Source organism: Balaenoptera borealis (genome assembly GCF_965194805.1).
Source record: "Balaenoptera borealis genome assembly, chromosome: 1".
Classification (NCBI taxonomy): Eukaryota; Metazoa; Chordata; class Mammalia; order Artiodactyla; family Balaenopteridae; genus Balaenoptera; species Balaenoptera borealis.
In genome coordinates this window covers 81927150-81953780 of record NC_138860.1, presented here as the reverse complement: position 1 = coordinate 81953780, position 26631 = coordinate 81927150, and the positions used below count along the sequence as shown (strand labels likewise).

General features: G+C 53.6%; 4 protein-coding genes across 13 annotated transcripts; 2 read left to right on the top strand and 2 right to left on the bottom strand.

Moving 5' to 3' along the window:
* The first annotated feature begins 1399 nt into the window (after nt 1-1399).
* Nucleotides 1400-9682, top strand: EFNA1 (ephrin A1). 4 transcript variants are annotated; one of them, XM_082356928.1, is made up of 6 exons: nt 1400-1527; nt 3125-3681; nt 6997-7292; nt 8281-8382; nt 8544-8594; nt 8770-9682. In XM_082356928.1, the coding sequence occupies exons 2-6, from the start codon at nt 3590-3592 to the stop codon at nt 8880-8882; spliced, it is 654 nt and encodes a 217-aa protein (XP_082213054.1). In that variant the 5' UTR covers nt 1400-1527; nt 3125-3589; the 3' UTR covers nt 8883-9682. The 4 variants fall into 4 exon arrangements, with proteins under 4 accessions (XP_082213054.1, XP_082213053.1, XP_082213052.1 ...); XM_082356925.1 differs by having other exon boundaries at nt 1404-1527; nt 8317-8382; XM_082356927.1 differs by lacking the exon at nt 8544-8594 and having other exon boundaries at nt 8317-8382.
* A 140-nt stretch (nt 9683-9822) lies between these two features.
* On the top strand, nt 9823-13089 carry SLC50A1 (solute carrier family 50 member 1). 6 transcript variants are annotated; one of them, XM_082363225.1, is made up of 6 exons: nt 9823-10394; nt 11150-11227; nt 11369-11492; nt 12079-12240; nt 12499-12618; nt 12700-13089. In XM_082363225.1, the coding sequence occupies exons 2-6, from the start codon at nt 11166-11168 to the stop codon at nt 12799-12801; spliced, it is 570 nt and encodes a 189-aa protein (XP_082219351.1). In that variant the 5' UTR covers nt 9823-10394; nt 11150-11165; the 3' UTR covers nt 12802-13089. The 6 variants fall into 6 exon arrangements, with proteins under 6 accessions (XP_082219351.1, XP_082219350.1, XP_082219353.1 ...); XM_082363224.1 differs by lacking the exon at nt 9823-10394 and adding an exon at nt 10401-10551; XM_082363223.1 differs by lacking the exon at nt 9823-10394 and adding an exon at nt 10636-10841.
* Nucleotides 13090-13528: 439 nt separating this feature from the next.
* Nucleotides 13529-14212, bottom strand: DPM3 (dolichyl-phosphate mannosyltransferase subunit 3, regulatory). 2 transcript variants are annotated; one of them, XM_082366135.1, is made up of 2 exons: nt 14060-14212; nt 13529-13883 (listed from the first exon to the last, which is right to left on the bottom strand). In XM_082366135.1, the coding sequence occupies exon 2, from the start codon at nt 13876-13878 to the stop codon at nt 13600-13602; it is 279 nt and encodes a 92-aa protein (XP_082222261.1). In that variant the 5' UTR covers nt 13879-13883; nt 14060-14212; the 3' UTR covers nt 13529-13599. The 2 variants fall into 2 exon arrangements, with proteins under 2 accessions (XP_082222261.1, XP_082222262.1); XM_082366136.1 differs by having other exon boundaries at nt 13994-14073.
* A 9376-nt stretch (nt 14213-23588) lies between these two features.
* Nucleotides 23589-26219, bottom strand: KRTCAP2 (keratinocyte associated protein 2). The gene is given in 6 exon segments (XM_082365148.1): nt 23589-23741; nt 23981-24047; nt 25446-25509; nt 25647-25801; nt 26125-26161; nt 26163-26219. Coding segments are annotated over 6 exon segments (486 nt in total). The 5' UTR covers nt 26205-26219; the 3' UTR covers nt 23589-23620.
* Nucleotides 26220-26631: the final 412 nt, after the last annotated feature.

Sequence of the window (26631 nt, the reverse complement as noted above, 5' to 3'; positions counted from 1 at the left end):
TCCTGTTCTCTTGTTCAACTTTTGAAAAATATACACACATTACTAATAAAGTGGGAAACATACACTTCATTTTTCAAAATGACATAGGGAGAGGAGCAGAGACTACTTCAAGCTCTGGATCACCTCCTCTGCGCCCTGCCTCATCCCACTGCCCAGTGATGCCCTTAGAGGCTGTGCCAGGTTAGCTGTGTCCCAGGGCCTTGTGGTTCTGGCCTTCCCCACCCCAAACCACAGGGCGCTCAGACTGGAAATGTTACCTCCAGGCCAACAGTGCCCCACAGGTGGACAGCACCTCCCTCCAGAGGCTGGGCCTCCCCCACGGCCCTCAGAGGGTTAATCCTGTCCCCGAGGAATTTCCAGAAAGGACTCATGAGGGGAATTTCCCAGACAGGCAGGCAGACAGACAAGACACCTCAGACGGCTCCCGCCACTGAGCACAGATGTTTGCCTGAGGGTGGCGGTGCTGAGAGCCAACACAGGCGCACAACTTTGTGGTGAGAGGTAGCCCAAAGCAAGAACCAAGACAAGACCCGCCTGGGCAGCCTGGGGGCTGGGATGGGGGAGGGCATGGGGCTGAGCTGGTTTGCAGGTCGAGTCTCCGAGCCAAAGTCTCTTCTGTGGTCTCGGTCTGGGTCTCTCAGTACCTGCAGCTCTCCTGCCGGTCCACCAGGAGTCGCAGCGGCTCTCAGAGTGTCCAGGCAGTGCGAGGGCGGTTGTGGGTCTGCAATCTCGGCTTTTCCTCGCAGCAAGTCTATTGTATAAATGGTGGCTTCTCTATTTCCCCTACTGGTCTGAGGGCTAATCAAGGGCAGGGATTTTATCCTAGACGCACCCTTACCTTCGGTGCCCATCACAACAGCTGGGGTCTAGAGGTGCCCCATTAGTTCGGACGAAAGACCCCCATACGCACAAATACTAGGATAGGAGAAGAGTGATTGAGCTCCAAGCCTTCAGAGAGAATGCTGGGGACAGTGCCAAGCTGGGGAAAGAGGGCTCCGCGTCCCGTTAGTGCCCAGAATTTCCCCCCACCTCTTCTCCACCCGGCTTGCTCCAGCCCTACACGCAGGCAGGGCGGGAACGGACATGGCCCCGCCGTGCTGGGCCGAGCGAGCCCGAACCTGCCCGGCCCGAGCGGCGCAGCCCAGGGGACCCCACACGTTCCCGCCCAGAAATCCCGGCGGTCAGAGAAACGGGGGAACGTGCCCCAAACTGTCTCCTCCAGGGGGCAATCCTGGGCCACCCTCTCTGAAGAACTACCATCACCCCTTCCTTCTCTAACCCTTCTGGTTTCTTTTCAGAGCAGTACGTACCGCAGAAGTAACACTGAACAGTGATTTCACTCACTCAACAAAGATTTCTTGACCACCTACTACGCGTGCTAGGTGCTGTGCCAGGCGCTGGCAATACAGCAGTGAACCAGCAAAACTCCCTGCCCTCGTGGGACTTCGATTCTATGGGACACGAGCAGAGGGATGGGGTAATCTCGCCTGGGACACGTGGGTGGCCGACACCCAGGTGCCCTCCCAGGTGAGCAAAACGCGCGTGAGGCGCCGCCCTGGGGCTGGTTCGGCGGGTAGACTTCGGCCCCGGCGGGAGGGGCGGGCTGCACCTCGGGTAAACGCGGGGCCGGGCACGTCGCCTGGGGGCAGGTGCGCGCGAGGGGGTGGTGGTAGGGGCCGTGCGCAACGCCTGGCCGGGACCCGGCCGCGGGGTTACCGAGCCAAGCCCCTAGTTCGCGCGGGGTAAATATTTATCCTACGCGCGGCGGAATCTGGCTGAGTCGAGCCTCTAGCAACTTGCGCCCCCCACGGGGTAGGGCCAGCCTGGGCCCTCCCCCGCCCCAGGCTCCTCCCCGGCGGGGCCAGCGCCGGACTAGCCGCTGCGTTCCGGCCCCGCGTAATTACAGGGGCTGCGGCCAGGCCTGGCCGTAAAAGAGGAGGATGAAACAGCCTGGGAACCGGGGAAGCTGGGCTCGAGCCTCTAGGGGGCCCCGGGTCTGCGGCTTCCCGCGTTGCTCAGCCTCTTGGAAGGGCTGGCCAGGGGTGTGCACAGACTCGCAAAATCAACTCCGGACGGGCATGCAAACAGCCACACAATTACACACATGAATCACCAAACGCACGCAGTCATACAGCATTAGGACTTCCAGCTCCAGATACACACACACACACACACACACACACACACACACACACACACACGAACCTGATCAAACACCTGCCCGCCCTCTCCGCCCCGAGATCTGGGAGGCAGACACCCACCCGCCAACCCCTGCCCCAGACGGTGCAGATCCCGGCGGGGAGAGGAGCCCCGAGAGGCGAATTCCAGCGGGTTTGTTTACACTGCTCGGGGTGCGGGGTAGCGAGCTGGATACTGGGGCCTGACTGACTGGGAGACCCAGCCCAAACTGGGCCAGACCCAGACTCCCAGTCTGGGACGCTGCACAAAAACCCCCTCCCCGCCTTCAGCCCCCAGCCCCCAGACGTTGCTCGCCTGTGCATGTTTCCCCTCCTCTTCACACGCTGTTCACAAACATTAGCATACGTACGTCAAAGTTTCACACGCTTCCCCACACGCGGCTGTGATACTACTCACAAATGCTTTCACACTTGCGCGCCATCACACGTATTTACACATGCCAGATGCACATCTGTGGTTACAGTTTGTCACCCTTCAGGCCCAGATTCTCACAGTCCATATTCAAAGCCTGTTCGCACGGTACACACGTGTTAGCACACACTCACACACAGGTCATTAGTGCCCTTTGGAGCCCTAGAAACAAGAGCGAACCCCCTCGCGGGCCCAGAATCCCGAGTGTTCCTCCCTCTCACAGGCACTGACGGACAGAGGCGCCCTAAGCCCCGGCCGCACACGTTACACACTTGATCACACACAGGGTTGCACTTTATTCCCGGCATCTAGGCGATGACACAATCTCCCGAACAAAGACAACATTGACAAACCCAACAAAAACAAACAGCAGCGTGTGTGGGGAGGAGCAGCCGAGCGCAGAGTCCAGGAAGGGGGTGGGTAGGAGGAGAGTGTGGAAACGCGGGCGCCCGAGCCTGGGTGTGCAAGGCTCGGGAAAGGTGCGGGACCTATCAACAACCTCGCACCCTTCAAGATCGGCGCAGGGCGCCCGCCAGCCGGGTCCCGCACCCGCTGGTTAGCAGACCCGCACGTGGAGTTCGTTCCCTTCTCCCGCACGAGACTGCGCGGGGGACACAGACCCACCACCCCGCACAGGCCCACAAAGCTGCACGCGGATCCACGAGTGAGCAAACACACAGCGCTGAGCAGATTTGTCGGGCGGAGGTGCGCGCTTTGCTCCCCTCTCCTCCCCTCCCCTCCCCCCCTGCCCTCCCCTCCTCCACCTCCCCAGCCCCCAGGCCCAGGGCAGCCGAGCGCCTGGCGGGGCGGGGGCGGGGGCGGGGCGGGGTGTCGGGCGGCGCCGGCCCAAAAGGCGGAGTCGCGAGGCGGAGGGCCCAGAGCTGTGAGCGCTGTGCTGAGTGCGCCGCGGAGAAAGCCTGCGGGAACCCAGACCCGGAGGAGCCCCTCGTCCCCGCCCGGCCTGGCCCGGCCCCGCGCTATGGAGTTCCTCTGGGCCCCTCTCTTGGGTCTGTGCTGCAGTCTGGCCGCTGCTGACCGCCACACCGTCTTCTGGAACAGTTCAAACCCCAAGTAAGCCCCGAGTCTCCGGCCGACAGCCTGGGCGCCCGCTTGGCACTGCTCCCCCCTCCAGGTTAACTGTCCCGGCTAGCCCCTAACCTGAGTCTCGGGGAGGTGACCGGAGGCGGGAGGGATCCCATAGACTTTCTTCTCCCCCATAGCTGGGAGTACCCCACCCCAGGGCAGGACCCTGCCCGCGTCTGCTTGCACAGGCACTGTCTCTGCCCCTCTTTTCCTTCCCTCTGGCACCCCTGTTACTCCGAAGTGAGGGACCCGCGTTGAACAGTTCCTGCCCTTAGCAGGGGCCACTCTCTCTGGCCGCCAAGGCTCTTGTTCTAGGCCCTTCCACTGAGAAAGCCTCTGTGCCTCTCCTTGTGTGTTACTTGGGCATATGCCCACACTGACAGGTCTTGACATCCGGAGTAAGCAGAATGCTTATTGTAATCCTGGAAGGACCCTTCAGGAGGGACCTGGGCTGCCAGCATTAAGTGTTCATTCTGTATTTAAGGTCACCCTGGAAAGCCCTCCCCCCTCAAGAGTCTTTTGAGGTGGCATGAATGAGGCACATGCTGTGTGTGGGTAGGCTTGAGGGTATCTGAGGTTCAGGTAGTAAAACTGAAGAGAAGGGGAGAGCGAGGTCGTGGGAAATGTTCCAGAGGACAGGAAGGGGTTAAAAGGGTTACAAAGGGCTCTGGGCAGGAAGGAGTTAATTTCTCCGGGGCAGGTTTAGGGCTGTGAGGCAAATGGTACAGGGAGGGAGAAGCTCCATCGGACCCTTTGTTCTTTGTTCTTGAGTTTTCTGAAGTTATGGGAACAATATTTGCAGGAAAACGGGAGAGGGGGGTAAGGTGGAGTAAGGAGAGGAGGGCTGGACACCTTGGGGTCGGGGGGAAAAACACTTCACTCAGCCCAGCCACCCGCAGCCCTAGCAGGCCTACCCTCCACTCCCTTTGAGAAATAGACTGTGCCAGTTTCCTCTTGACCCTGTGGCAGCATTGCCTGGTAGGGGGTCTGTCGTCTGTGGCGAGTTGGGCAGGGAGGGAACAGCCAGCTGCCAACCCCAGAGGGCAATGCCTTCTTGCCCACTGGCCGCCTGACAGCCCTCCCCCACCTCACTCCTTGCTGTCTGTTCTTTGCTTCTTTGACCCAATCTTGTCCTAGAGGGAGAGAGCAAAGTCCCTGTTTATGCCCGTGCCAGGTGTTGGCTGAAGGAGGAGGAGGGGACAGGAAGCCATGAGTAGGGAGGGGGGGACCCTGGCCTTTTCCGTTCCCAAGCTCCCAGGTTTCCTCTCTTTCAGGAAGGAGCCTCTTCCTTGCCCCCCCTCCCCCCCTTCCCTGACGCCGCTGCCCCCCTTTCCCAGATGGAGAGCAAGAGTCAAGGGAGTGCTAAGTGGAGCAGATTGTACCCCCAGGAGGGGGGTGATGGGCGCACCCACCAAGCACAGCTTCTGCCCTGTCCATCTGGACACACACACACACACACACACACACACACACACACTCTACCATACCCAGGACTAAACAGAAAGCCAGCCCAGAGTGGACGCCACAAGCAGCCAAGCCAGGCCCAGCTTGAGGGCAAAGACGAGGTGGTAATGAGCTGGGTGGGTATGAGGCTGGCATGGGTGACTCAGGCATCAGCCCTGGGATCTCCAGGCCCCAGGCAGGGGGCAGCATGGGAAGAAGGGCAGTGCCACTGTGAGCTGCACCCTGGCCTCCTTGGTGCTAGAGGGGCAGGTACCCCACCCATCCAGACCTGTCAGCTCCCTTTGCCTGGAGGACAGTGCCCAGAGCAAGTGGGCACTGGGCCATCCTGGGGTCCTGGGGGCTGTCCACATTTGACAAGGGAAATTTTCACAGGTTCTCATGAATGCCGGGGTGGGTGGCAGAGGTAGATGAAGAATGAGTCAGTGCCCGTCACGGGAATGGAGGAAAGACGCCAGACCCAGAGCTGAAATACCTGTTCTGAAATGGCTTCTATGTTTATCTCTCCAGAGAGGAATTTTAAAAGCCTCTCTCTGCTCCTCCTCCCTCCCTCTCTCTCTCTCCCTCCCTCCCTCCCTCCCTCTCTCTCTCTCTCTCTCTCTCTCTCTCTCTCTCTCTTCCCCAGGGTGGGGGAGGGGCCTTGGTAAGCCCAGCTGGAGCACTGGCATGCTCCTGCAAAGCCAGGCCTCTTAAGGGTCATGCTGACTGGGCAGTGGGTGCCCACCTCAGAGGCCTCTTGGCCTAACCCCTGCCCCTCTCCCCACCACCCATGCCCCTGGCTTTGGTTTGAAGCAAGTTGGCAGCCAACTCTGCTGAGTCTCTAGCTGGCAGTGCTTGGGGGAATTCAGAGAAGCTGACCGGCTTGGAGAGGGAGGTGGGGAGGCACTTTTTCCCCTACTAGGGCCCCACCTAGACTGGAGCCAGGTGTCTAGAGCTGGGGGGGAGGGGTCAGTGGGCAGTCGGGCTGGAGCCTTTGGAGCCTGGGGGGAATGGGCTGGGGGAGGGGAGGTGGCTCCACCTTGGGAAGAAGGAGAGGAGAGGCCTTCTCAGATCTGAGAACTCCAGCATTTCTGGAGCTCATTTCATGAGAGGTGAAAGTATGGCTTTTGGAGATAAAGGGACAGAGAGGTTTTGGGGTGCTTTGAGAGAAGTGGACAAGGAGAGCTGAGCATAGATTTGAGTAGCTAGAAGGGGAGATTTGAGGGGACTGGACGAATTGATTAAAGCAATTTAACTCAAAAGGACTGGACATTATCTGTGGGCATGGATGTCCTGGGTGTTGGGGGAAAAGTGAAGTTGAACAATGTGAGATATACTCAGTGGGTCAAGGGGAAAAATGAGAGGAGTAAGAGAAGTGAAGACAGATTGTTGGATGCCGAGTACTAGCATGGGAAAGAAAAAGGGTGATGTGGATCTTGATTATAGAATGGGCCAGTAGGGTCTCAGATTGAGGTCTAATAGCAGTTAAAGGAGCAAGTGGTAGAATAGAGTTGGGGAAATATTTATAGGTAGAAGAGTGAGCAGAGGAAATATTTAGAAGCCCATCCTTGGGTAAATATCAGGGAGGTTATGGGAAGTGCCTTGGTACCTGAAAGATACTAAGTGGATGCTAGTTAGAGGATTAGTGGCAGAGGGTGGTGGGAATGTTTGGAGATGGTGGAAAGATATTTAAGAGATCAAGATCAGTAAATTAAATACTGGAAGTTAAGATTTTTTTAAAATCTTTGGTGGGGGCGGTGGTCCAGTATGAAATGTGAGGGGTCATGTAAACATTTGGAAGCTCAAGGCTCTGGCCTGGCTTCCGAGTGACCACCTGCTTTCTCTACCTCTGCGCATGCCCAGGTTTCGGAGTGAGGACTACACAGTACACGTGCAGTTAAATGACTACCTGGACATCATCTGTCCTCATTATGAGGATGACTCTGTGGCAGACACTGCCATGGAGCGGTACACACTGTACCTGGTGGAGCATGAGCAGTACCAACTGTGCCAACCCCAATCCAAGGACCAGGTCCGCTGGCAGTGCAACCAGCCCAGTGCCAGGCATGGCCCAGAGAAGCTGTCTGAGAAGTTCCAGCGCTTCACACCCTTTACCCTGGGCAAGGAGTTCAAAGAGGGACACAGCTACTACTACATCTGTGAGTGCCCGGGAGGCATGCACACAGGTGCACACACTGGGGGACGCACCTGGCATGATGTACATGCTTCGGTACATGCTTAGTGGGAAGGCAAGCAGCAGACGGCCCCTTCCAATCCTGAAGTCTGTTTTTGTTCATTCCCATTACAAATGTGGACTGAGCTGCTACTGTGTCCCGGGCACTCTGCTTGGCACTGTAGGCACAGAGATAAATAAAACATTACAGAGTCTCTGTCCTCCAGGAACCTGGAAAGGGACATACATAGATTAACAGACCATTAGAACAGGGTGATATGGTAGCTATGAGCTCAGGGGCCCTGCGGAAATGACTTGAGTACCTGCTAGTCTGGGGTTGGGGGGCACCTCAGAGAAGGCTTCCTGGGGAAGATGACCCAAGAGTTTAGGACAGACAGAGGAGCTGGCCAAACAAGGGGACATGTGCAAAGGGAGCATGACATCTTCAGGGAACTTCATATGGTTCAGACTGACTGGAGCAGGAGGGACACTTGGAAGTGGGGAGATAGGAGCTTGGAGAAGTAGACAGGGCAGAGCATGGGGGCCTAAGAAGTGCTCAGGAGTTTGGACTTTATCCTGAGGGCAGTGGAGAGCCACTGGTGGATTTTACAAGTTGTGAGATCAGCTTTGTATAGAATGAATCCAGGCCTCACCCTGTCAGTGGGGCTTAGGCAGGGCGAGGACAAAGTGGCTGGGTAAGGGGAGCATATTGTGCAGGTTGCCCCCAACTTCAGGCTGGGAGGAATGGAGGATGGGCTGTAGGGAGGGGACAGTGTCTATGTTCTTTTTACCACCACCTCCAAAGTCAGGGGTTATTCCCAAGAATGGGAGCTTGGACTGAACTTGGGGCAGAAAGTGGGCAAAAACTAAGGAAGGTGAGAATCAAAGATTAGAGGGAAGAGAGGGATTAAAATGAGTAAGGACTGAGAAAGCAGGGTCAGAGGCATTTACGCTTTTATTTTCTTCCAAAAAAGTTTCCTTCCTTATCACTCTCTGGACTTATTTTGTAGCCAAACCCATCCACCACCAGGAAGACCAGTGCTTGAGGTTGAAGGTGACCGTCAGTGGCAAAATCAGTGAGTGTCACAGCCTTGTGGGTCTCCTTGCTGCATCCCTATCCTGGGCCTGGTCTAGTGATGTGGGATGGTTGGGAAGTCCCACTGCCCAGCCCACCCAGCATTCCCACCCCTCTGCCTCCTTGGTGTACCAAGTACCTGACCTAAGACCACCCTTTCAGCTCACAGTCCTCAGGCCCATGCCAATGCACAGGAGAAGAGACTTCCAGCAGGTAGGTGGCTGGAGCAAATTGGGCCTGGGGCACAACAGGGGGTCTGCTTGAAGAGGTTGGGTACAGGAGGTGGCTCTTTTGCCAGGCAGGGGCAGGGGAAGCCTCGCTGGGCTGAGGGCCAGTGCCAATAGCGGGGACCGCTCACCTTGGGGGCCTCTGCCCTCTCACCTTGCAGATGACCCAGAGGTGCAGGTTCTACATAGCATTGGTCACAGTGCCGCCCCCCGCCTCTTCCCACTCGCCTGGGCTGTGCTGCTCCTGCCATTCCTGCTGCTGCAAACCCCATGAAGGTGTATGCCGCACGCACTGTAAGAACTGGAACTGAGGGGGCAGGGCGGGCCTCCCTCACCTGCCTGGGGCCCCTCCCAAAGCTCTAGTCCTGGGAACCACTCCTACCACATGCACAAGCTGCCACCCAGCAGCCTCAAAACGGGTCAGTATTAAAGCTTTCAACCCAAAGGAGGTCAGCAAGCCTGACAGTGCCATCCTCGCCTCCACCTCAGAGGGATGGACAAAGAAGTGGAGACAGTCCTTTCCCCTCCATTCCTGCCCTTAAGCCAAAGAAACGAGCTGTGCGGACATGGCCTATTAAGAAGGGCACTGTGGGAGCCGAGCTGAAAGGGGCTTGGGCTTACATGGATGGACACTGAGCTTGGCGAAGATGTCCCTCCCAGAGAGAGCCAGGATGGCTCTGAAGGAAAAGCAAGAGACAAGTTTCCTGCTTGGGAGCCAGGGACAGGAGAGGCAGCATGCTTGGGCTGACCCAGCATCTCCCCCAAGACTTTCCTCTGTGGAGGTGCCACGGAGAGGACTGTAGCCAGGCACTACATCCTCTCCCACCCTGGGGCATCACTCCACGGAGCTGCGCCAGCAGGGGGGCTGTGCCAACCTGTTCTTAGAGTGTAGCTGTAAGGGCAGTGCCCATGTGCACAGAGTCTGTGCCTAGACTGACTGTAGCCTGAAGGGCAGGGCCCACGAGTACAGAATCTGTATATGAACTAGATGTGTGTCTGCTGATTTCTACAACTGGAGTTTTTTTATACAATGTTCTTTGTCTCAAAATAAAGCAATGTGTTTGTTTTTTTGGACATGCTTTTCTGCCCTTCCATCCTAATTTATGACCATTGAGTCCCTGCTGCTGCTAGGCTCTGTGGTATATCAGTAGCAATTGGGTTTGAGTTTTTTCCCCTCTCTCTGAAAAGAATACATGCCCCTCACCAGCCCACAAGGGTGGGGTGTTTCCTCCTCTGAGGGTTGTCCAGGACAGGAGTGCTCCCCACAGCAGTCTCTCGGGTTCTAGGCTGCACCCCACTCTGGAAGTTCCTCCTGTCCAACCTCCGCCCCACTCGCACCCTCTCAGCGCTGGGCTTTGGCGTACTGTTGAGGTACTCAGGCTCTTGGGTGAGTCAGGGCAGCCGCTCAGAATGCCTGCCAGCTGAGGCATGCGGCTCGCCCCACAGCCCCACCAGCAGAGATGTGTGGGAGGCTGGGAGGGAAAGTTCCCGGCAGCAAGTTGGTTGGACTAGGGGGGTCGGTGATATACGTTTGTCCAGTGGATTGGCCAAGTCAGGGAAAGCCGGCAATGTGCCTGAAGGGGGAGGGCATCTCACAAAGACTTGGTGATTCCTGGCAGTCCCTGTTACTTAGGGAAGAGGCCGGAAAGAGGCTTCAGCAAACAGCGAAAAATCTCCCAAACCCTGGGCAACTGAAGTTCTGAGCTGCGGCCCTCCGTGAAAGCGTGTTGAAGTCCGCGTAGCAAGCTTTTGAGTTCTACCACGTAGGCTCGCGGCCTGTGGGAAAGTGAGTTGAGGCTGGGGGTCTGGGTGATCCAAGGAGTAAGCAGAGAGTGTGGAGCGGCTGATGCCGGGGACAAATCCGCGGAGCCTTAGGAAGGAGACCGGCCAGAAAACCGAGAGCAACAGGAAGACAGGCAACCCTGCGAGCCGACAGCGGGCGGGTATGGTCGAGACAGGCCCTCGGAGGGGCGGGACCTGAGCTCCGGCTTGACGTTCTAAGGGTGGGCCGGGTTCCGGTTCAGTTTCCGGGGGGACGGCCGAGCGCGCAGGGGCGGAGCCGGGGGCGCAAAGGGGCGGGGCTCCGGCGTCGCGGGCTGCGGATCCTGCTAGCTGGCCCCAGGCGCCGAGCTCGGGATCCGACTCGGGGAGGGATGGAGGCGGGCGGATTGGCCGACTCGCTTCTTTCCGGAGCTTGCGTGCTCTTCACCCTCGGCATGTTCTCCACCGGCCTGTGAGAGCGCGGGCGGGCTGGGCTGGGGCAGGACCAGGAAGTCAGGAAAGGAGAGAGAGGGGACAGAGACGTGGCCGCAGCCCCAGGCTGCATCTGGAACCTAGGGTCAAAGTGGAATCGGGTCGAGAGGGCCGGGGTACAAGGGCAAGGCTGGTCAGTTTACCTGAGGGAGAAGGCCAGGGTGCTGAGGGTAGGGCCGGGGGTCTGCAGTTGTCCAGAAAGGATGACAGGCATCGGGTATTTCAACGCCCCAGCAGCCTGGTTCTCCCTTTCCACCTCTCCCCCCTGCCTTCGGGTCCCCGTTACAGCTCGGACCTCAAGCACATGCGGATGACCCGGAGTGTGGACAGTGTCCAGTTCCTGCCCTTTCTCACCACGGATGTCAAGTGAGAGGGGCGATGCCTGCGGCGGGAAAGGCTGTCTGAGGGAGGTTGGGGAGGGGTGAGGAGGAATATGGACGAGGCCCCTCGGGTCCCCCCGCTCACACTCAACCCCGCGGGCGAATGTCCCTCCCCTCCACCCTGCAGCAACCTGAGCTGGCTCAGTTATGGGGCCCTGAAGGGAAACTGGACGCTAATCGTCGTCAACGCCGTGGGTGCTGTGCTTCAGACCCTGTATATCTTGGTGTATCTGCACTACTGCCATCGGAAGGTAGAGCCCCTTCCTCTGCTGCATGCCCTGCCCTGCTTTGTTGGCAGGGCAAACATTGTTTCCTAGAAGACTATAACAGGCTGGCACTGCCAACTTTTCCTGGAAGACCCCTCCAGCCTTGCAGTCCTCCTTCCGCCATGAAGCCAGCCTTCTGAGACTCACATATTGTCCCCCATTCTGGCAATGCTGGTAGCTCTGCCTAGCCTGATGGTGCCTTGCTGCCCAACAAACTGCGTGGAAAGGGATTTTGTCTCCATAGTTCCTTCTAAGTCAGTGCCAGTGGCTGAGAGAGATGATCCGCTCTGCTTCCCCATTCATACAAGCATTAAGCTCCTACTCTGCTTAGCAAGGTCACCAAAAAAAGATACCTTTCCCTCTCCTAGAAACCTCCAGGGTTGTGGGTGGATCACACATGTGCTTAAGTCACTGGTGGGAAAGAGGATGTGACAAGTGCAATACTGGAGGCTTGGGCAAAGGTTGGCTCCCCAACTGGAGCATGGGAGAGGGCAGGATGAATTAATTCCAGCAGCAGAGTCAGAGAGGGCTCCTGGTACATCCAGAAGTAAGGCTACTCTCTCCTCTGCAGCATGCTGTGCTCCTTCAGACTGCAACCCTGCTGGGGGTCCTTGTCCTGGGTTTTGGCTACTTTTGGCTCCTGGTGCCCGACACTGAGACCCGGCTTCAGCAGCTGGGCCTCTTCTGCAGTGTCTTCACCATCAGTATGTACCTCTCACCACTAGCTGACTTGGTGAGTGGGGGTGTCCAGGGAGGAAAGGGAGATAAGTCTCCCATAGTCAGAGACTGTAGCTTATACTCCAGAGGAAGGAAAGACCTAAATCCTGGAAGGAGACGGGGCAGTAGAGTTGGGTGAGTGGGGGGCAGGAGGGAAAGTTTGGGTAACAGAAGATCAGGGAGGATGTTTGACTTTTTTTCTGAGGAAATTCTTAGGCAAGGTGGGAGATTTACTATGTGCCTTGCTAAGAGTGTCTTTCATCCTTTCCCACAGGCCAAGGTCATTCGTACTAAATCGACCCAACGTCTCTCCTTTTCACTCACCATTGCCACCCTCCTCACCTCTGCCTCCTGGACGTTCTATGGGTTTCGACTAAAAGATCCCTACATTGTGGTAAGCAGAACAGGGGCAGGGTGACAGGTGTACGAGGTGGAAAATCAGCTCCTCTCCTCATAGCAGCCCTTGTGATTTCAGGTGCCCAACCTTCCAGGAATCCTCACCAGCTTCATTCGCTTCTGGCTTTTCTGGAAGTACCCCCAGGAGCAAGACAGGAACTATCAGCTTCTACAAACCTGAGGGAGTTCACCTGACCACTGGGCACCTTAATGCCAACCTACTACCAAAGAAACCTCCTCGTTTCAGCTCTTCCTGCTGGTCACCTCCACTGGTGAAGTGCGTTGTGGTAAAGGAAAAGAACTGCTTTGAGAATCCAGGGACTAAAGAAAGGGCTTTACTTAGAAGACTGGATGGAACCTGGGAGATGAATCACTTTTATTTTTTTTCAACATTTTATTTTTTAATTTTGGAGGTCGGGGTGAAATCTTTAGAATGTGCCTTAAAATAAACTGTTCCCTACCCCTTGCCCATCAAGGCTCGTTCTCTGTTCAGGGATAGTCAACCTGCCTGGTTTGGTGAAGGGTAGAGGGGAACTGTCTGATCCACAGTTACTCTTGGGCTGGTAGGGTTGGCTCAGAAAAGGTATCTGAAAGAACCAAAAAGTTGTAAAGACGTAGGAAGGCCTTAAAAAGAACAGAGCTTGGATGTTATGAAGAAGAATAGGCTTCAAGAAGTCCTTCCTAACAGGGCTAAAAAGACCAGGAAAGGGAAATGATTTTTCCATTCTGAGAGATTTTGAGAAGGGCGTCTTTGCCTCCTTCGGAGCAAATAGGAGGAAGTACCAGCAGAATGCAAAGATAAAGGCTGAGAGAGCCTCAGGAATGTGGCTTTTCTACCTCTCACTTCTCAACAGCTGGTACACAGAATCCCCAATTCCCATCATCCATACTCCATACTCAAACCAAAGTTAGAAAATAAACTGGTGCTTTAATGGGGGAGGGGAGAGCAGGCTGTCCGTGCGGGAATGAGGTTAGGGTGTCAGAAGCGCATCCCCCTGCGGGCCAAGTCGGCTCGGGCCTCCTGGATCTGGCTCTGCAGCTCGCGGGCGGCGTCCTCGCAATCGTGAAAAGTGGCCACGCGATAGCCCACAGTACCCAGTGCATAGCAGCCGGCGGACACCAGCAAGTAGGCGGGCAGTGACCACAGGACCTCCCGGCAAGACGAGGGCAGCTCCAGGCCCAGGGCTCCCATGGTCAAAGCAGCCCAGGTGGAGCCCAGGAGCGCCAGCCCCCACAGCCACTGCGCTAATTTCGTCATGGTCACTGTGGGAAGAGGAAGCAGAGCTCGAGGTCCCTGACACCCCCGCTACCCGCTCTTCATTTGAAACCCATTCCCTGTCCTTCTACCTCACCCCCACTGCGTACCACCTAACCTCAGGGCCGCTCCTCCGTCGCTCCCGCCCTCCGCTCTCAGCCCTCAGCCCTCCCTCTACACTTACCTCCACGGCCAGCGTCTTCCCTGCGCCGCACGGCTCCGACGTCAGCGTCCGGAATCCTCCACGGCTCGTGCTCCGCCGCCGCGCGGCCTTCTGGGAGTTGTAGTCCTCGAGAGGCGCCTGGCAGGCTCGTGGCCGCGGTCTTGACCTAGGCTGTGCTCAGACGGCTTCGCGCCGGCAGCCGCGACCTGGGCCCAGAGGGCTTTCGGTGCTGCTTCTCTCCCTCGAGACCCCGCTCCAAGCTGGCGTGGGGCTTGTAGACAGCCTGAGGACACCCTTAAGCCTTGCGACAAGATGGGAATGTAATATCGTTCCTCTTAAACTCACTTCTCCTGCACAAAAATTCCACTCATTCATTCATTCATTTATTCACTTATTTATTCTTTTATTCATTCATTCAGTGGAACGTTTCTTGAGCGTCACGACAGACTTTGGAGAAATAGAGATGTCAAGACACGGACCGTTCTGGGGTGGAAGGAGGAAAGCAGGAGTCAGGAAAGCAGATGCATTGACAACTAACAGGTGCCCTGAGATAGGTGCCCTGAGATAGGTGTTAGAACAGAGGTTGTCATATTTTAAAAGAGAAACTCAGAGGAGCAACCAGTAAGACTTGGAGCCAGAAGAAGAAGTGCTTCAGGAGGGTGTCTTTAAGGGAAAAAAACTGTGGGGACAGAGGAATCACCTGATGTGTTTAAGGTATTAAGAGAAGGTGTATATGTCTTTCACAATTTGGGGGATGAATTCATAATAGGTATATAGAAAACCGAGTGAAAGGAAAGATCAGGCAATTATCAACTTCAGGGAAAACAAAGAGTTATAAAAGAAAGGAAGGAGAATTATAAAAGCCTGTCTGATAAAGGCCACTAAGAACATAACTGTAGTTGGATAGTTAGGTTTATTCACTTGCTGCTGCAAGAGAGAGCACACACCAGAGGAACTGTGGAGCCGCTCATCAAACAAAGGAAAAAGCCAAGTCATTACAGGAATTACAGGATACATGGGAAAGGGTTGAGTTCAGGTGGTATTTAAATGAAGCAGTATTTTGACAGGTTCAAGGTAAGCACAGATGTAAGTGAAGGAGTTAACAACAGCCTGGACTGAGAAGTGAACTGAGAATCCACTTGGAAACTACAAAGTTAACTAATTTTAGATAATTATGTAATAGATAACGACATAATTAAGATAATTGTACAATGTTATGTCCAAAACCCCAATATCTGAAGCCTTGCACCTAGGCTGGAAATTGAGGCTGTTTCTCTGTATCAAAGTAATCAACATGCGTTAAACCTCCAGCAACAGTGGGATGTTCCATTCTCACTGCTTGATTTCAAACAGAAAATCTGTGACTGTATGATTTTAGAGAACGAAGTTTCTCAGCCCCATGTCCCTGGTGTTAATTAATAAAACCAGTTTTTACAGATTCACAGAGTCTTAGCACAAACACTACATAACTCAGCTGTGTAGAATATTTTCACAGCCATAATAATGTAAACACTAAGTGTTGACTTAACTAAAATTTGGAATATATTTGAATTGAGAGGGTGGAGGAGGGGAGTATATGGGGAGAGTCAGGATTAGAGAGAACTGTATCCTCATTTTCCATGGCAGGCAGTCAATTGATTATATCTAAAATAGAAAAAAAAAAAAAAGAAAGAAAGAAATAATAATATGAACATGTTATTTAGAAATATTGGGAATTCCTAGTGGTCCAGTGATCAGGACTCAGCGCTTTCACTGCTGTGGCCCAGGTTCAATCCCTGGTCGGGGAACTAAGATCCCAGAAGCCGTGCAGCACTGCTCAAAACAAAAGCAAACAAACAAAAAATATATAGAGGTGAGTACCCAAAAAAGCAGCCAAGAAACTTGACAGTGGTTTATGGAGGAGTGTATGTGTAGGGAGAGGGTAGGAGAATGGAGCAGGGGACTGTTATTTTTCATTGAATGCCTTATAGAACTAGTTGGCCTTTTAAACTATGCAAATTCCTTTGTTAAAGTAAAAATTAAGGCAAAATTAAAATATTTTTAGAAACCTGCTATATGAGCTTCAAAGGCCCACCTCCACTCCTTTCCCCAAAATCCTACTGGTTACCCACTCAAGACCTCACTAGTCACAGCGACTTTCAACACAGTTCAGGGGCCAGGCATCAGCCTTGCAGATCCAGAAATTCTATCTTATTCACCCACAATAGATGTGGCCCTGAAAGATTGCCACTCCCCAGAAAATTCTGGGGGGAAAGATAATGAGAAGGGGCTTGCCCTGCAACACATAAAGACAGAAAATAAATTATAGTGTCATAATAATCAGCAGAAGATTAAACATTCACTTAGGGGCTATTATGTGTCATGCCCTTTGTGACACTGCATGTTTGATTTTCACAACAGGCTGCAATAGGTACTTTTATATCCCCATGTATGAATGAGGAAACCAAAGCAGAGAGAAGGTAAAAGGTAAGTAACTTGCCCGAGGTCATGCAGGGTAGTAAGTAGCAGACTGTCCCATCTGACTCAAAGCTATATGCTTAGTAATTTCACTTTTCTGGGTTACTGGTATAGGAATGGGCAGATAGGGATCGTCATAGCAGCTGACATTCATTGATTGATTACTCTGTGCCAGGCACTGTAATGAGTACTTTATGTGCATAATCTAATTCAATCTTTACAGCCACCATATGAAGTAGGTACTATTATTATCTCCATTTCACAAATGAAGAAACAGGTATGCCCCAGATAGTCAGACTAGACTGCAGAGCCTGCAAACTTTGCCACTAAGGTATAGCATCTCCCTACCTAGATCAATGGAACAGAATAAAAAGTGAAGAAATAGATCAAACATACACCATTTCAGCATATGATAGAGATGGCATCTCCAGTGAGGAAAGATGGATTATTTGAAAAACATTTGCAACAAGCTTACCATTTGAAAAAGTAAATTAAGTTATATTTCAACCTCACATCTTATACTAAAATAAATTCCCAGTGCATTCAACAAAACTTCATGTGAAAAGTGAAACCCTAAATACGCCATAAGAAAATGTGGGTACATATTTGTTTAATGTTCAGCTCAAGCATCATGTCCTCCAAGCAGCCTTCCTGGGCCTTGACCCTGTCTTGCAGGGTTGGATACCATCTTCCTCCTCTGAGCTCCCACAGGCTCTCTTTTATAGATGGCACTTACCATGTTGAGCTGTAAGTATTTTGTTTCCCTGCTTGGGCCACCCAGGACCATTGTAACTCCAGGACCAAGCACAGCGTGGGAAACCCAGAGGGCTTCTATAAATGTAAGATGAGGGGCAGGAGGAAGGACAGGTTAGCATTTGACGGTCTCCAGGGAAACTGACCCAGCTGTCCTGGTCCCAGGAAATATAACTACTCCAGAGACTCCCATCTACTGGACACAGGGTCTTTGGCTTTGGATAGCATTGGACGAAAGCCAGCAGATTCTTATGGTCCAACTCCTTTCTCTTCAATCTTTTTACAGACCGTTACCCTTCTGCAGCTACAGCAGGCCACAAGTACACATGATTATAGCAGGGTATGAAAGGCAGTACAGCTGGGGGGTTAAAAGTTTGGGCCTTAAGAGCCCCAGATGTCCTGAGGTTGGGTCCTGCCTCTTTCCTTTACTTAGCTATGTGACCTTGGGCAAGTAAATTAACCTCTCTGAGCTTCAGTTTTCTCACGTTTGTTGGAGTTTTCTCCTTTGGCAAGCTTTTTTTTCTTTTTTTTGGCTGTGTTGGGTCTTTGTTGCTGTGCGCAGGCTTTTTCTAGTTGCATCGAGCGGGGGCTACTCTTCGCTGCGGTGCATGGGCTTCTCATTGCAGTGGCTTCTCTTGTGGAGCACCACCTCTAGGCGCGCGGTGGCTCGTGGGCTTAGTTGCTCCGCGGCACGTGGGATCTTCCTGGACCAGGGCTTGAACCTGTGTTGCCTGCATTGGCAGGCAGATTCTTAACCACTGCACCACCAGGGAAGTCCCACCTTTGGCAAGCTTTGGTCTCAGTGAGAGACAAATTCCAAATCTGGAGCCCTCTATTTATATATTTATTTATTTTATTTATTTATCGGCCGCACCTCGCAGCTTGCAGGATCTTAGTTCCCCGACCAGGGGTTGAGCCCAGGCCCTCTGCAGTGAGAGCACAGAGTCCTAACCACTAGACAACCAGGAAATTCCCGTGGAGCCCTTATTCTAAAGTGCACTAAAGATGGAAGAATATGCAAAATTACATACAACACAGAGGAAGGGATTGACTGTTTCAGGGAAGGCATGAGCCTCTATCAGATAGGTCCTAAAGCCCAAGGTGATACTGGAAAGATGAGTAAGAGAATTCAGGTGGCGGTTGAGGGCGGAGCTTGCAAAGCCAAGGGAAAGCCTGAACAAAGGCAGGGAGGCTTGAGAGTTCATTGTGAGTAATCCTCTGTGTCTGTCTCTGGCACAAAGACTGCTTCAAGGCGGAGTGGCAGGAGGTGAGGCTGGAAAGGCCAGCCAGGGTCAGGCTACCTAAAAAAGACCCCTTAAAAGTATTTGTGTTGGGGCTTCCCTGGTGGCGCAGTGGTTGAGAATCTGCCTGCCAATGCAGGGGACACGGGTTCGAGCCCTGGTCTGGGAAGATCCCACATGCTGCGGAGCAACTGGGCCCGTGAGCCACAACTACTGAGCCTGTGCGGCTGGAGCCTGTGCTCCACAACAAGAGAGGCCGCGATAGTGAGAGGCCCGTGCACTGCGATGAAGAGTGGCCCCCGCTCCCCGCAACTAGAGAAAGCCCTCGCACAGAAACGAAGACCCACACAGCCAAAAATAATAATAAATAATAAATAATTTAAAAAAAAAACAAAACACCCTCACAGAAACATCCAGAGTGGGAATTCCTTGGTGGTCCAGTGGTTAGGACTCCACAGTTCCACTGCAGAGAGCATGGGTTCGATCCCTGGTCGGGGAACTAAGATCTTGCACGCCACATGGTGCGGCCAAAAAATAAAAAAAAGAAACATCCAGAGTAATGTTTGACCCAATATCCGGGCAATGTGGCCCAGCCAAGATGACACATAAAATTAACCACACAGAGTAAGAATATCAATCTCATAAGGTTGATGTAAGTGTTGAAACTAAGAATATCTGTAAAGCACTAAGTTGGCTGGCAAGGTCATGGTTGTTATCACGTGGGAGAAGAAAATGACATTTGTCAAATGCCTAGTAGGTTGAGCGCTATGCTAGGCTCTTCCACGTTGTTATTTAATTCCAATCCTCTTTAACACAATTTGAGGCAAGTATTATTATCCTCATTTTACAGGTGATGAATTTAAGGTGCAGAGAGGTCACTCAGCTTGCCCAAGGACCCTCACCTGGTGTCAGAGCCAAAACTAGAACTCAGGTCTGTCTGATTTCAAGACCTGGGCTCCTTCCTACTGCCCCACATATGTCTAGAACCTGAAGCTGTCTGAGTCAGAAAAAGGCCCGGGTCACAGAGGCTGGAAATGAGGGTTGGAGGCCCAGAGCAGGAAGGGGAGGGATCTCCCTGGAGGGTTAGCCTAGGCCTTCACACACCGGTGTACATGCACCTCAGTCCCAGAAATTCCCTTGAAGCAGCCTGAGGTCAGCCCTCACAGCAACTCTTGGCCCAGAATGGGGGTGTGTGGGAGGTTTTTCTGTGGGGTCCTGACCTGTGCAGAAGGGAATCCCACTTTTCAGTCCCTTCTGTTAGTGCCTCAGCCTAAAAGTAGGGGAAACATGTCCAGCTTATTTGAGGTGAGTGGAATTCTCAGAGAAGGGCTCCTCGAAGACCATAAGGGCCATTTGGCTCAGGCCTCATTGTCACACAGGGCCTCAAATGTAGCCTTCTGAAGTTATCTCCAAGTGTGGTTTCATTCAGTCACACTGTCACTCTCCCACAGAACAGAAAGAAGGGATTTACAGTACAAATGATTTAACTTTTACTGTGGAATATTCAAATATATACAAAAGTAGAAAGAATCCTACAATGACTCTGATATGCCCATTATCATAGAACTTTACATTATAAAGTAGGGCCTGCAGTTCCCTGTGAAGGGAAACATTTCTAAAAATCCTGTAATGACCTTGCGACTAGCATGATTATATTGTATCATAATATTGTCTTAAAAAGTGTTAATTTGTCAAGTGTACACATTTCAAACATGTCTCAGTTTTTCTTCATTTTGAAATGCATCTGGAACCTCAGTAGACAGAAGGGACCTGGACTTCTCTCCACCTTTCAGAGGACCTGTCTCCCAGGGGAGTGGCTGCTGAGAACTGTGGGCCCAGGTAGGAGAGTTGGAAGGAAGGAGGCCCACCCCGAGCCCCCAGGGACACGGAGGCTGGGGTGGGAATAGCTGGCTCTTCGCGTGGCCCAGGGGAAGCAGGGGGCGGGGGCGGGGGCGGGGTGGGGGTGAGGGCAGCTCTGAAGCCTGCTTCCTGACCCAGGGCAGGCAGTTCACACTTTGCCCTCCACCCCAGGTAATGCAGTGCCTAATTCTAGGGCCAAATAGGGGTCTTCTCTCTCTGCCAGGGCGGGAGCTCAACCAGATAGCATTTATAGTGCAATCTCTGGTGGCCAGCTTGCTCTCAGCCCTGAGGGGGTAGGGAGGTGGGATTTGGGAGCATGATCTTGGCCTTGCCCCCGGAGGAACTTCCAGCCTGCTGGGAGGGAGGAAAAGAATGTACTTGAGGTGAAGCAATTAAGTGCCACCAACTGTGCCCGCACAAGGGCTCTGGCTATTGTTTGCTTAGGAGATGGCTCTGTGAGTAACCCTAAGTCAAGTAGTGTGCACACGGCAGGCCAGTCCAGAGGTCCCTGAGGGCAGGGCCTCCAGCTTCCCATTCTTTCACGGTTCCCATAGCGCTCAGCGCTCGCTCAAGCTCACAATGAGCTTCAATACTTGCTTTTGACTGAAACTTTCCTCTTTGTATCTGTCTCTGTGTCTCTCAGCATCTCTGTCTCTACCAATCTCTGGCTTCTCTTGTTTCCCAACATCCTTCCCGAGCCCCTGGGGAGCAGAGCTGGGGGGCCGGGCAGTGGGAACGGGACAGCGTCCTGTTCTCACCAAGGACAATAAGGTCCGGAAAGGGCTGGAGCCAAGGCCTGGCGCAGACTCCCCCTCCCTGTCTGCCCTGCCCCCCCCCCCCCCCCCCGCCACCTTCTGGCATGCCCTAAACGCCAGGCATCCCCTCATGTCAGTGCCAGCCCAAGAGGAGTCCAGCCTCTGCCCGGGCAGGGGAGCCCCCTCATCTCACCTTCCCACCACCCTCTTTTTAGGTGGCATCACCTTCTGCCCCAAGAAGCACACCTCTGGGCCAGGAGCCCTCTCCCGCCAGCCTCCCCACGAGCATCCAAGGCCCCCTCCCCCTGTATTATTTACTCCTGTGTCTGGAGCAGGCAGCGGGCGCTGGCGGGTGTCAGGGCCACGTGTGAGGGAGCAGGAGGAAACATCTGGCTTCCCTCTGTCCTCCAGGGGCGGACCGCCCCTCTCTCCCCTAGGCCTCCAGCCTCCAGGGTGGTGCAGAGACCCAGGCATCCCGGGGCCGAGAGGTTAGCACCTTTGCCCTTCTCACCTTTGGGTCTCCAGAAGCCATGATGGCCTCACGCCCCCTTACTTAATGATGGTGTTTGGTGTCTGGGATACCCTTCCCAGGGTTAATTGGTAGGTCAGGTGGAGGCAGCCGGCAGCTAGGCACCCCAGGGATAGGCTGGGTGGAGAGCTGAGGTCAGCACCAACCTGCCTGGTAAAGGCACCCATTCCCTGAGCAAGGGGTCATTATTCCTGACCACATACTGTCCCTGATGCCTATGTAGTGGGTGGCAGCAGGTGCCCAGATCCCTTGATGTCGTCCTGGCACCTGCTCGGGCTCTCCCCTGTCCTCCCCTAACCTGGCCCCACCCAAGCTCTTATCTTGGAAGGCATGGTGCCCTGAGGTGGCCAGATTCCCCAGCTGTGTCTATGCTCACCTGGGCTGGGACCTGGCCCTCTGCCCACTGCTCCCACTCCAGGTCAGGAGAAAGTCTAGATTTGACAAAGCAAGACCTAGAACTAACCCAGCCTCCCCGGAGGTCCAGGACCCATTTTGGACAACCTTTCCTCTCCCCAAGGGTCCCACATACGGTAACCCCCCAACCATCACCAGGTAAGTTGGAGCCTAGAGCTACCATTCCCTCTCAGGGAAGGCTCTGGTCTCCACTGAACTCTCTTTGCCTCCATTCCCAGACTGGAGGAGCAAGAAGACTTGATTCAGGCTTCAGCCCTTCCGAATGGGCCAGTCTTTCGGGTCCTCCAAGAGTTGGCTTCCACCGGAGAGACTCAGCAAGAACCCTGAGACCCAGCAGCAACCCTCCCAGCCTTCAGGGCCAACAGGCAGGGGAGTGTTGCGAGTCTCCTGGAGGAAGATGTGAGCTTGTGCCGCCCTCTGCAGGCAATGTGGGTAAACTGCATAGCACTCCCTCAGCTTAGGCATAGAGGAGAAAGGGTCCGGGAGTCTGGCTACAAATGGGGGTTTGGCGGCGGGGGGCCTCTAATCCTTGACCAGAACTCCTTTGACTCACTTCTTCATCTTCATTGGGTCTCATTCCCAAACTCAGCCACATCCCACGTATAGGATTTTCTGTTCTAGGAGGACAGGTTCTTTCATTCAACCAACCCACCAGTCCTCACTGCCCATTATCAGGCACTGTGGAGAATACAAAGCTGACCAAGGCACGGTAAGCACCCTAAAGCCCACACCACCCAGCAAGAGGGACGGTGCCTAGGTGCCCCAAAGGACAGACACTCTGGACAGAGAGGCACTCCTCATGGCAGAGCATGGACAGAGCAGGACCTGAGAAGTCACATCCCTCACTTCCATTAAGGCTGGCTCCAATGTTGGTGGCCTTGTTCCTATCGTTTTATGTATTCAACACTTTGCTAAAACTTAGGAAGTGTCTTAATTCCTTGGCTGTGAAACAGAGGAGAAAAATGAAGGCACAGACCAGAGGATAGGGACCGTGATCAAGCTGGGAGTCTTTCTAAACACGGGCACACATCCACACTGCAGAACAGACAGGTCCAGGAGGGCAACATCAGTAGGGAATTCCCACCTGCAGACTTGGAGCAGAAGGGGCAGGGGGCTTATCTGCTCAGGGTGGGGAGCTAGAGTAACAAAGCCCTCACAGGTTAAATGGAACTCCATGGGGAGGTGTAGGGATGAGGGGCCTTTCCCTCCCTGACTCCTCTGTTCCAAGATCTATTCCAGTTCCGATGGGCAGGCATTCCTGCATTGCAGTCTTTACCCCTTTTCCCAAAGGGCAAGACTGCCGATCATTCATGCACTTTTCTTCCATGAGACTCTTACACAAGTATATGCCACTCCAGTGCCTGGCAAAGTGCCTGGCACTGATGGCACTCAATAAATATTTGGTAAAAATGAACCTCGGAGGAAGGAAACCCCACCATCCCCAAGGTCTGAAAACAGCAAGTACCCATCTGCCCCAACATTCTGCACACCCATGCAGCCATGGGCAGGAGAGGCCCACAGCATATCACAGCTCACAGAGCTACAAAGAATCAACTTTATTAAACATTCAGGGTCAGTTTCTCTTTTTGCCCTTGCCCGTAACCTTGGCTGGTGTGAGGACTGGAGCTGTTGCCTGGTACAGAGTGGAAGAGATCTTGTTGATGTAGTACAGACCAACCATGGAGAAGATGAAGCTACAGGGTGAAGGAGAAAGGTCATGGTATAAGTGGGCATGCTGCCAGCCTGGTGCCTCCTAGAGCAGACAGACACCAGCATGAGGGAAAGAATCCAGGATCAGGTTTAGGAAAATGGGGAAGGGGACAGAGGGAGAACAGAGTGGGAGGGACGTATGGGGAAGTCTGGAACCATCACAGGAGGATCGAGTGCCAAAGGACAGGATGCTACACCCCTTACTCAGCTGTCAGGCACTTACCAGGTGGTGACACAGACTCGGTGGATGAGGCCAGATGCAAAGAGAGCCAACAGGAGGCAGAGGAGAACTGGGGGGGCAAGAGGGGACAAGGAGGGTGGTCAGAATGGATACACCAGGCATTCATATGTGGAGTCTAGAAGAAATCTGGGGCCCTCTGAATCTTGGGGGAACTGCTTGGAGGGGAAGGGCATGACAACAGCAGGAGGACCTCAGATGGGCTTACTGATGCCCAGAACACGGAGGCAGGAGATGCATGCTCATTACCAGCTCTGCCCCAAATATCACTTAACTTCCCTATCCTGGCTTCCCTCCGATAAAAAGGAAAAGGAAAGGTGACAGCAGAATCTCAAGGGCAAGGCTTGCTCCCATTTGAGGAAGAGGGTCAAGGCCTTTCCAACAGAAGCCAGCCAATAGGGATCAATTCATTAACCTGGCTGGCTAGTTATGGAAGTCGAGGGCCTCAGTTCCTGGACATAAGTTGGAGAGCAGAGTGTCTGGATACACACACCCATGGGGGCAGAAAAGGGTCTCAAGACATCTAGAGTAGGACTAGAGAGAAGATGGGAGGGCAGATATCAAGGGCAATCCCACCTGCCCAGCTGGGGAGGGCAGGGCAGGTGAAGAGGGCCAAACAGCTTGCCCCACTACAAAGGTTTCTTTCAGAAGCAAATGAAGACAATACACTTAGAAATAAAATCTAACAGAGAAGTTCTGAAGCCGCTGTACGAAAGGAGCTCCGGAAGCCTACAAAGGCGCCAGGTGGAAAGAGCAAAACATAAGGAGGACAGAGAAACGAGGGCCACAGTGACAGGTCTTTGTTCTACCAGGTGAAGGCTTCACAAGAGATGGCATCTGCTGTCAATTTGGGGCATGTGGCATCCCTTAGGTGATCTGGCCTTGACGCCTAATTGGCTTTATGAACTTAATTCTCCATAAATAACTGAATCATCAATTCTTGATTAGAATCGTTTCAAAAGGAAAACAATCTGACAGTTACTCTAATTTGGTCAGGATTCCTGCTGACACAGAAAGCTGGTGTATCTAATACTTAGGCTCTTCACAATCATCTCAAATAAACAGAATTCACTAATATTGGGTCAATTTCACCTCGGAACCCCTCAACTGATTTGGCCCTTCTTCTTCTTTTTCTGGTGGAAACAAAGAACATCCCTTCTTGGATGTATTCATTACAGGCCCAAACCTGCCTGTTTCCCTCACACCTTCCCTGGGAACTGGCCAGGAAGTAACTGAGTTTCTTGCTTTCAGAGGCCCTCTCTTCTAGCTCCAATTCCGGGAGCTAGATAAAGTGCTGCATCCAAAAGCATCATCTGTCTCCAGACAGTCTTAATACACATATTTTTTCCTCCTAAAAAACCTTTACTGACTAAGCACCTGGAAATTCAGTACCGTGTTGGGGGAGGTTACTGGAGAGGGTTCAAATACTCAACCCCCAATTTTCACTTACTCTCAGGGAAGATCTTTGCTTGGAATCCTTTGCCAAAGACAAGATTCTCCAGATTATTGAAAGCCTGGGTTGAGGGAGTTAAGGAGTAGGACGTGCAGTGGGGGCAGAGATGTGTGGCTAATGGGAAGGGTACAAGCCTGCGTGGCCCACCACCCTTCCTACTCTCAAACACCTCTGCCCGCTCCCCCGCAAAAAGGATACAGTGAGAGAGAAGACGAAAAGGCCGGAACCAAGCAGGCCGCCCTGGATGGTGAGCCACTCGGTGGAGGCCAGCTGGCGGCTGTACATCTGCATCCCAGCGAAGAGCAGCAGGGACAGGAGGGAGGAGAGCGCCAGCGATGTGCCTGTACCCACCACTGGAGTGGAGAAGAGACGCAGAGTCAGGCCCAGCCCTCCCTCCAGGAGCCGCAGGCAGATTCGGCAGGTCCGGGAACTCGAGGGCCCAACCACCTGCAAGCACTCCCGGGACTGCAGCCACCCTCCCCAAATCCCTACACCCCGCGGCAACCCCCAAGAATTCCTCAGCCCTGGACGCCCCGAACCCCCCGGCCCTGTGGAAATGCCCGCCGTCTGGAACCCAGGACACGTCAGCTCTGCGGGGAGAGGACCGCGAAAGCTAATCTCCCCAAATCCGACCCCTACTAGTCTGCCCGGTGGGGTACCCCGCTGGTCCCGTTACCCATCATGCCCTGCCCTTGGGTCCAATCCGCGCCTCTGTACAAGAGGAGAGCCGAACCGGGCACGGTTGGCTGTGCGCATGCGTCAGCCCCCAACGTGGCCTTGCTTCTCCCCAACGTCTTCCTCTTTCTCCCTCTCGGCGCCTGAATGCAGCGCCCTCTTCCTGCAGGGAGGAAATATTGCGTCCAAGAGCGTCCTTGGCCACCACCCTCGTCCCCCGCCCTTCCCCGCACCCAGAGCATCTGCTGCCTCTCAGTGCAAGCTGCACTTAACTCTTCAAGTCACTGGGCCCATGGACTATAGCCTCTAGACCACTTCTGTCTTCTTTGTCAATTATGTCAGCTTTAGTGCCTGTTCCTCAAGACTACCTCCCCCATGATCATTGCCTTGATATCTCCCCTGGACTCTTGCCCAAACCAAAATCTAGTCCTTCCATTCTGGAGCCCACCTTTCTCTGAAACTATCCTTCTGCTTTATATGAGTAAGATTAGAAGCCAATGAAGAATTC

Bases quoted from the DNA above. Each gene is read 5' to 3' on its own strand.
- EFNA1 (XM_082356928.1), top strand. From the start codon at position 3,590: ATGGAGTTCCTCTGGGCCCCTCTCTTGGGTCTGTGCTGCAGTCTGGCC. The intron at 8,383-8,543 runs GTGAGTGTCACA...CCACCCTTTCAG, and splicing joins GACCGTCAGTGGCAAAATCA to CTCACAGTCCTCAGGCCCAT. The intron at 8,595-8,769 runs GTAGGTGGCTGG...CTCACCTTGCAG, and splicing joins GGAGAAGAGACTTCCAGCAG to ATGACCCAGAGGTGCAGGTT.
- SLC50A1 (XM_082363223.1), top strand. From the start codon at position 10,762: ATGGAGGCGGGCGGATTGGCCGACTCGCTTCTTTCCGGAGCTTGCGTG. The intron at 11,493-12,078 runs GTAGAGCCCCTT...TCTCCTCTGCAG, and splicing joins TGCACTACTGCCATCGGAAG to CATGCTGTGCTCCTTCAGAC. The intron at 12,619-12,699 runs GTAAGCAGAACA...TTGTGATTTCAG, and splicing joins TAAAAGATCCCTACATTGTG to GTGCCCAACCTTCCAGGAAT.
- DPM3 (XM_082366135.1), bottom strand. From the start codon at position 13,878: ATGACGAAATTAGCGCAGTGGCTGTGGGGGCTGGCGCTCCTGGGCTCC.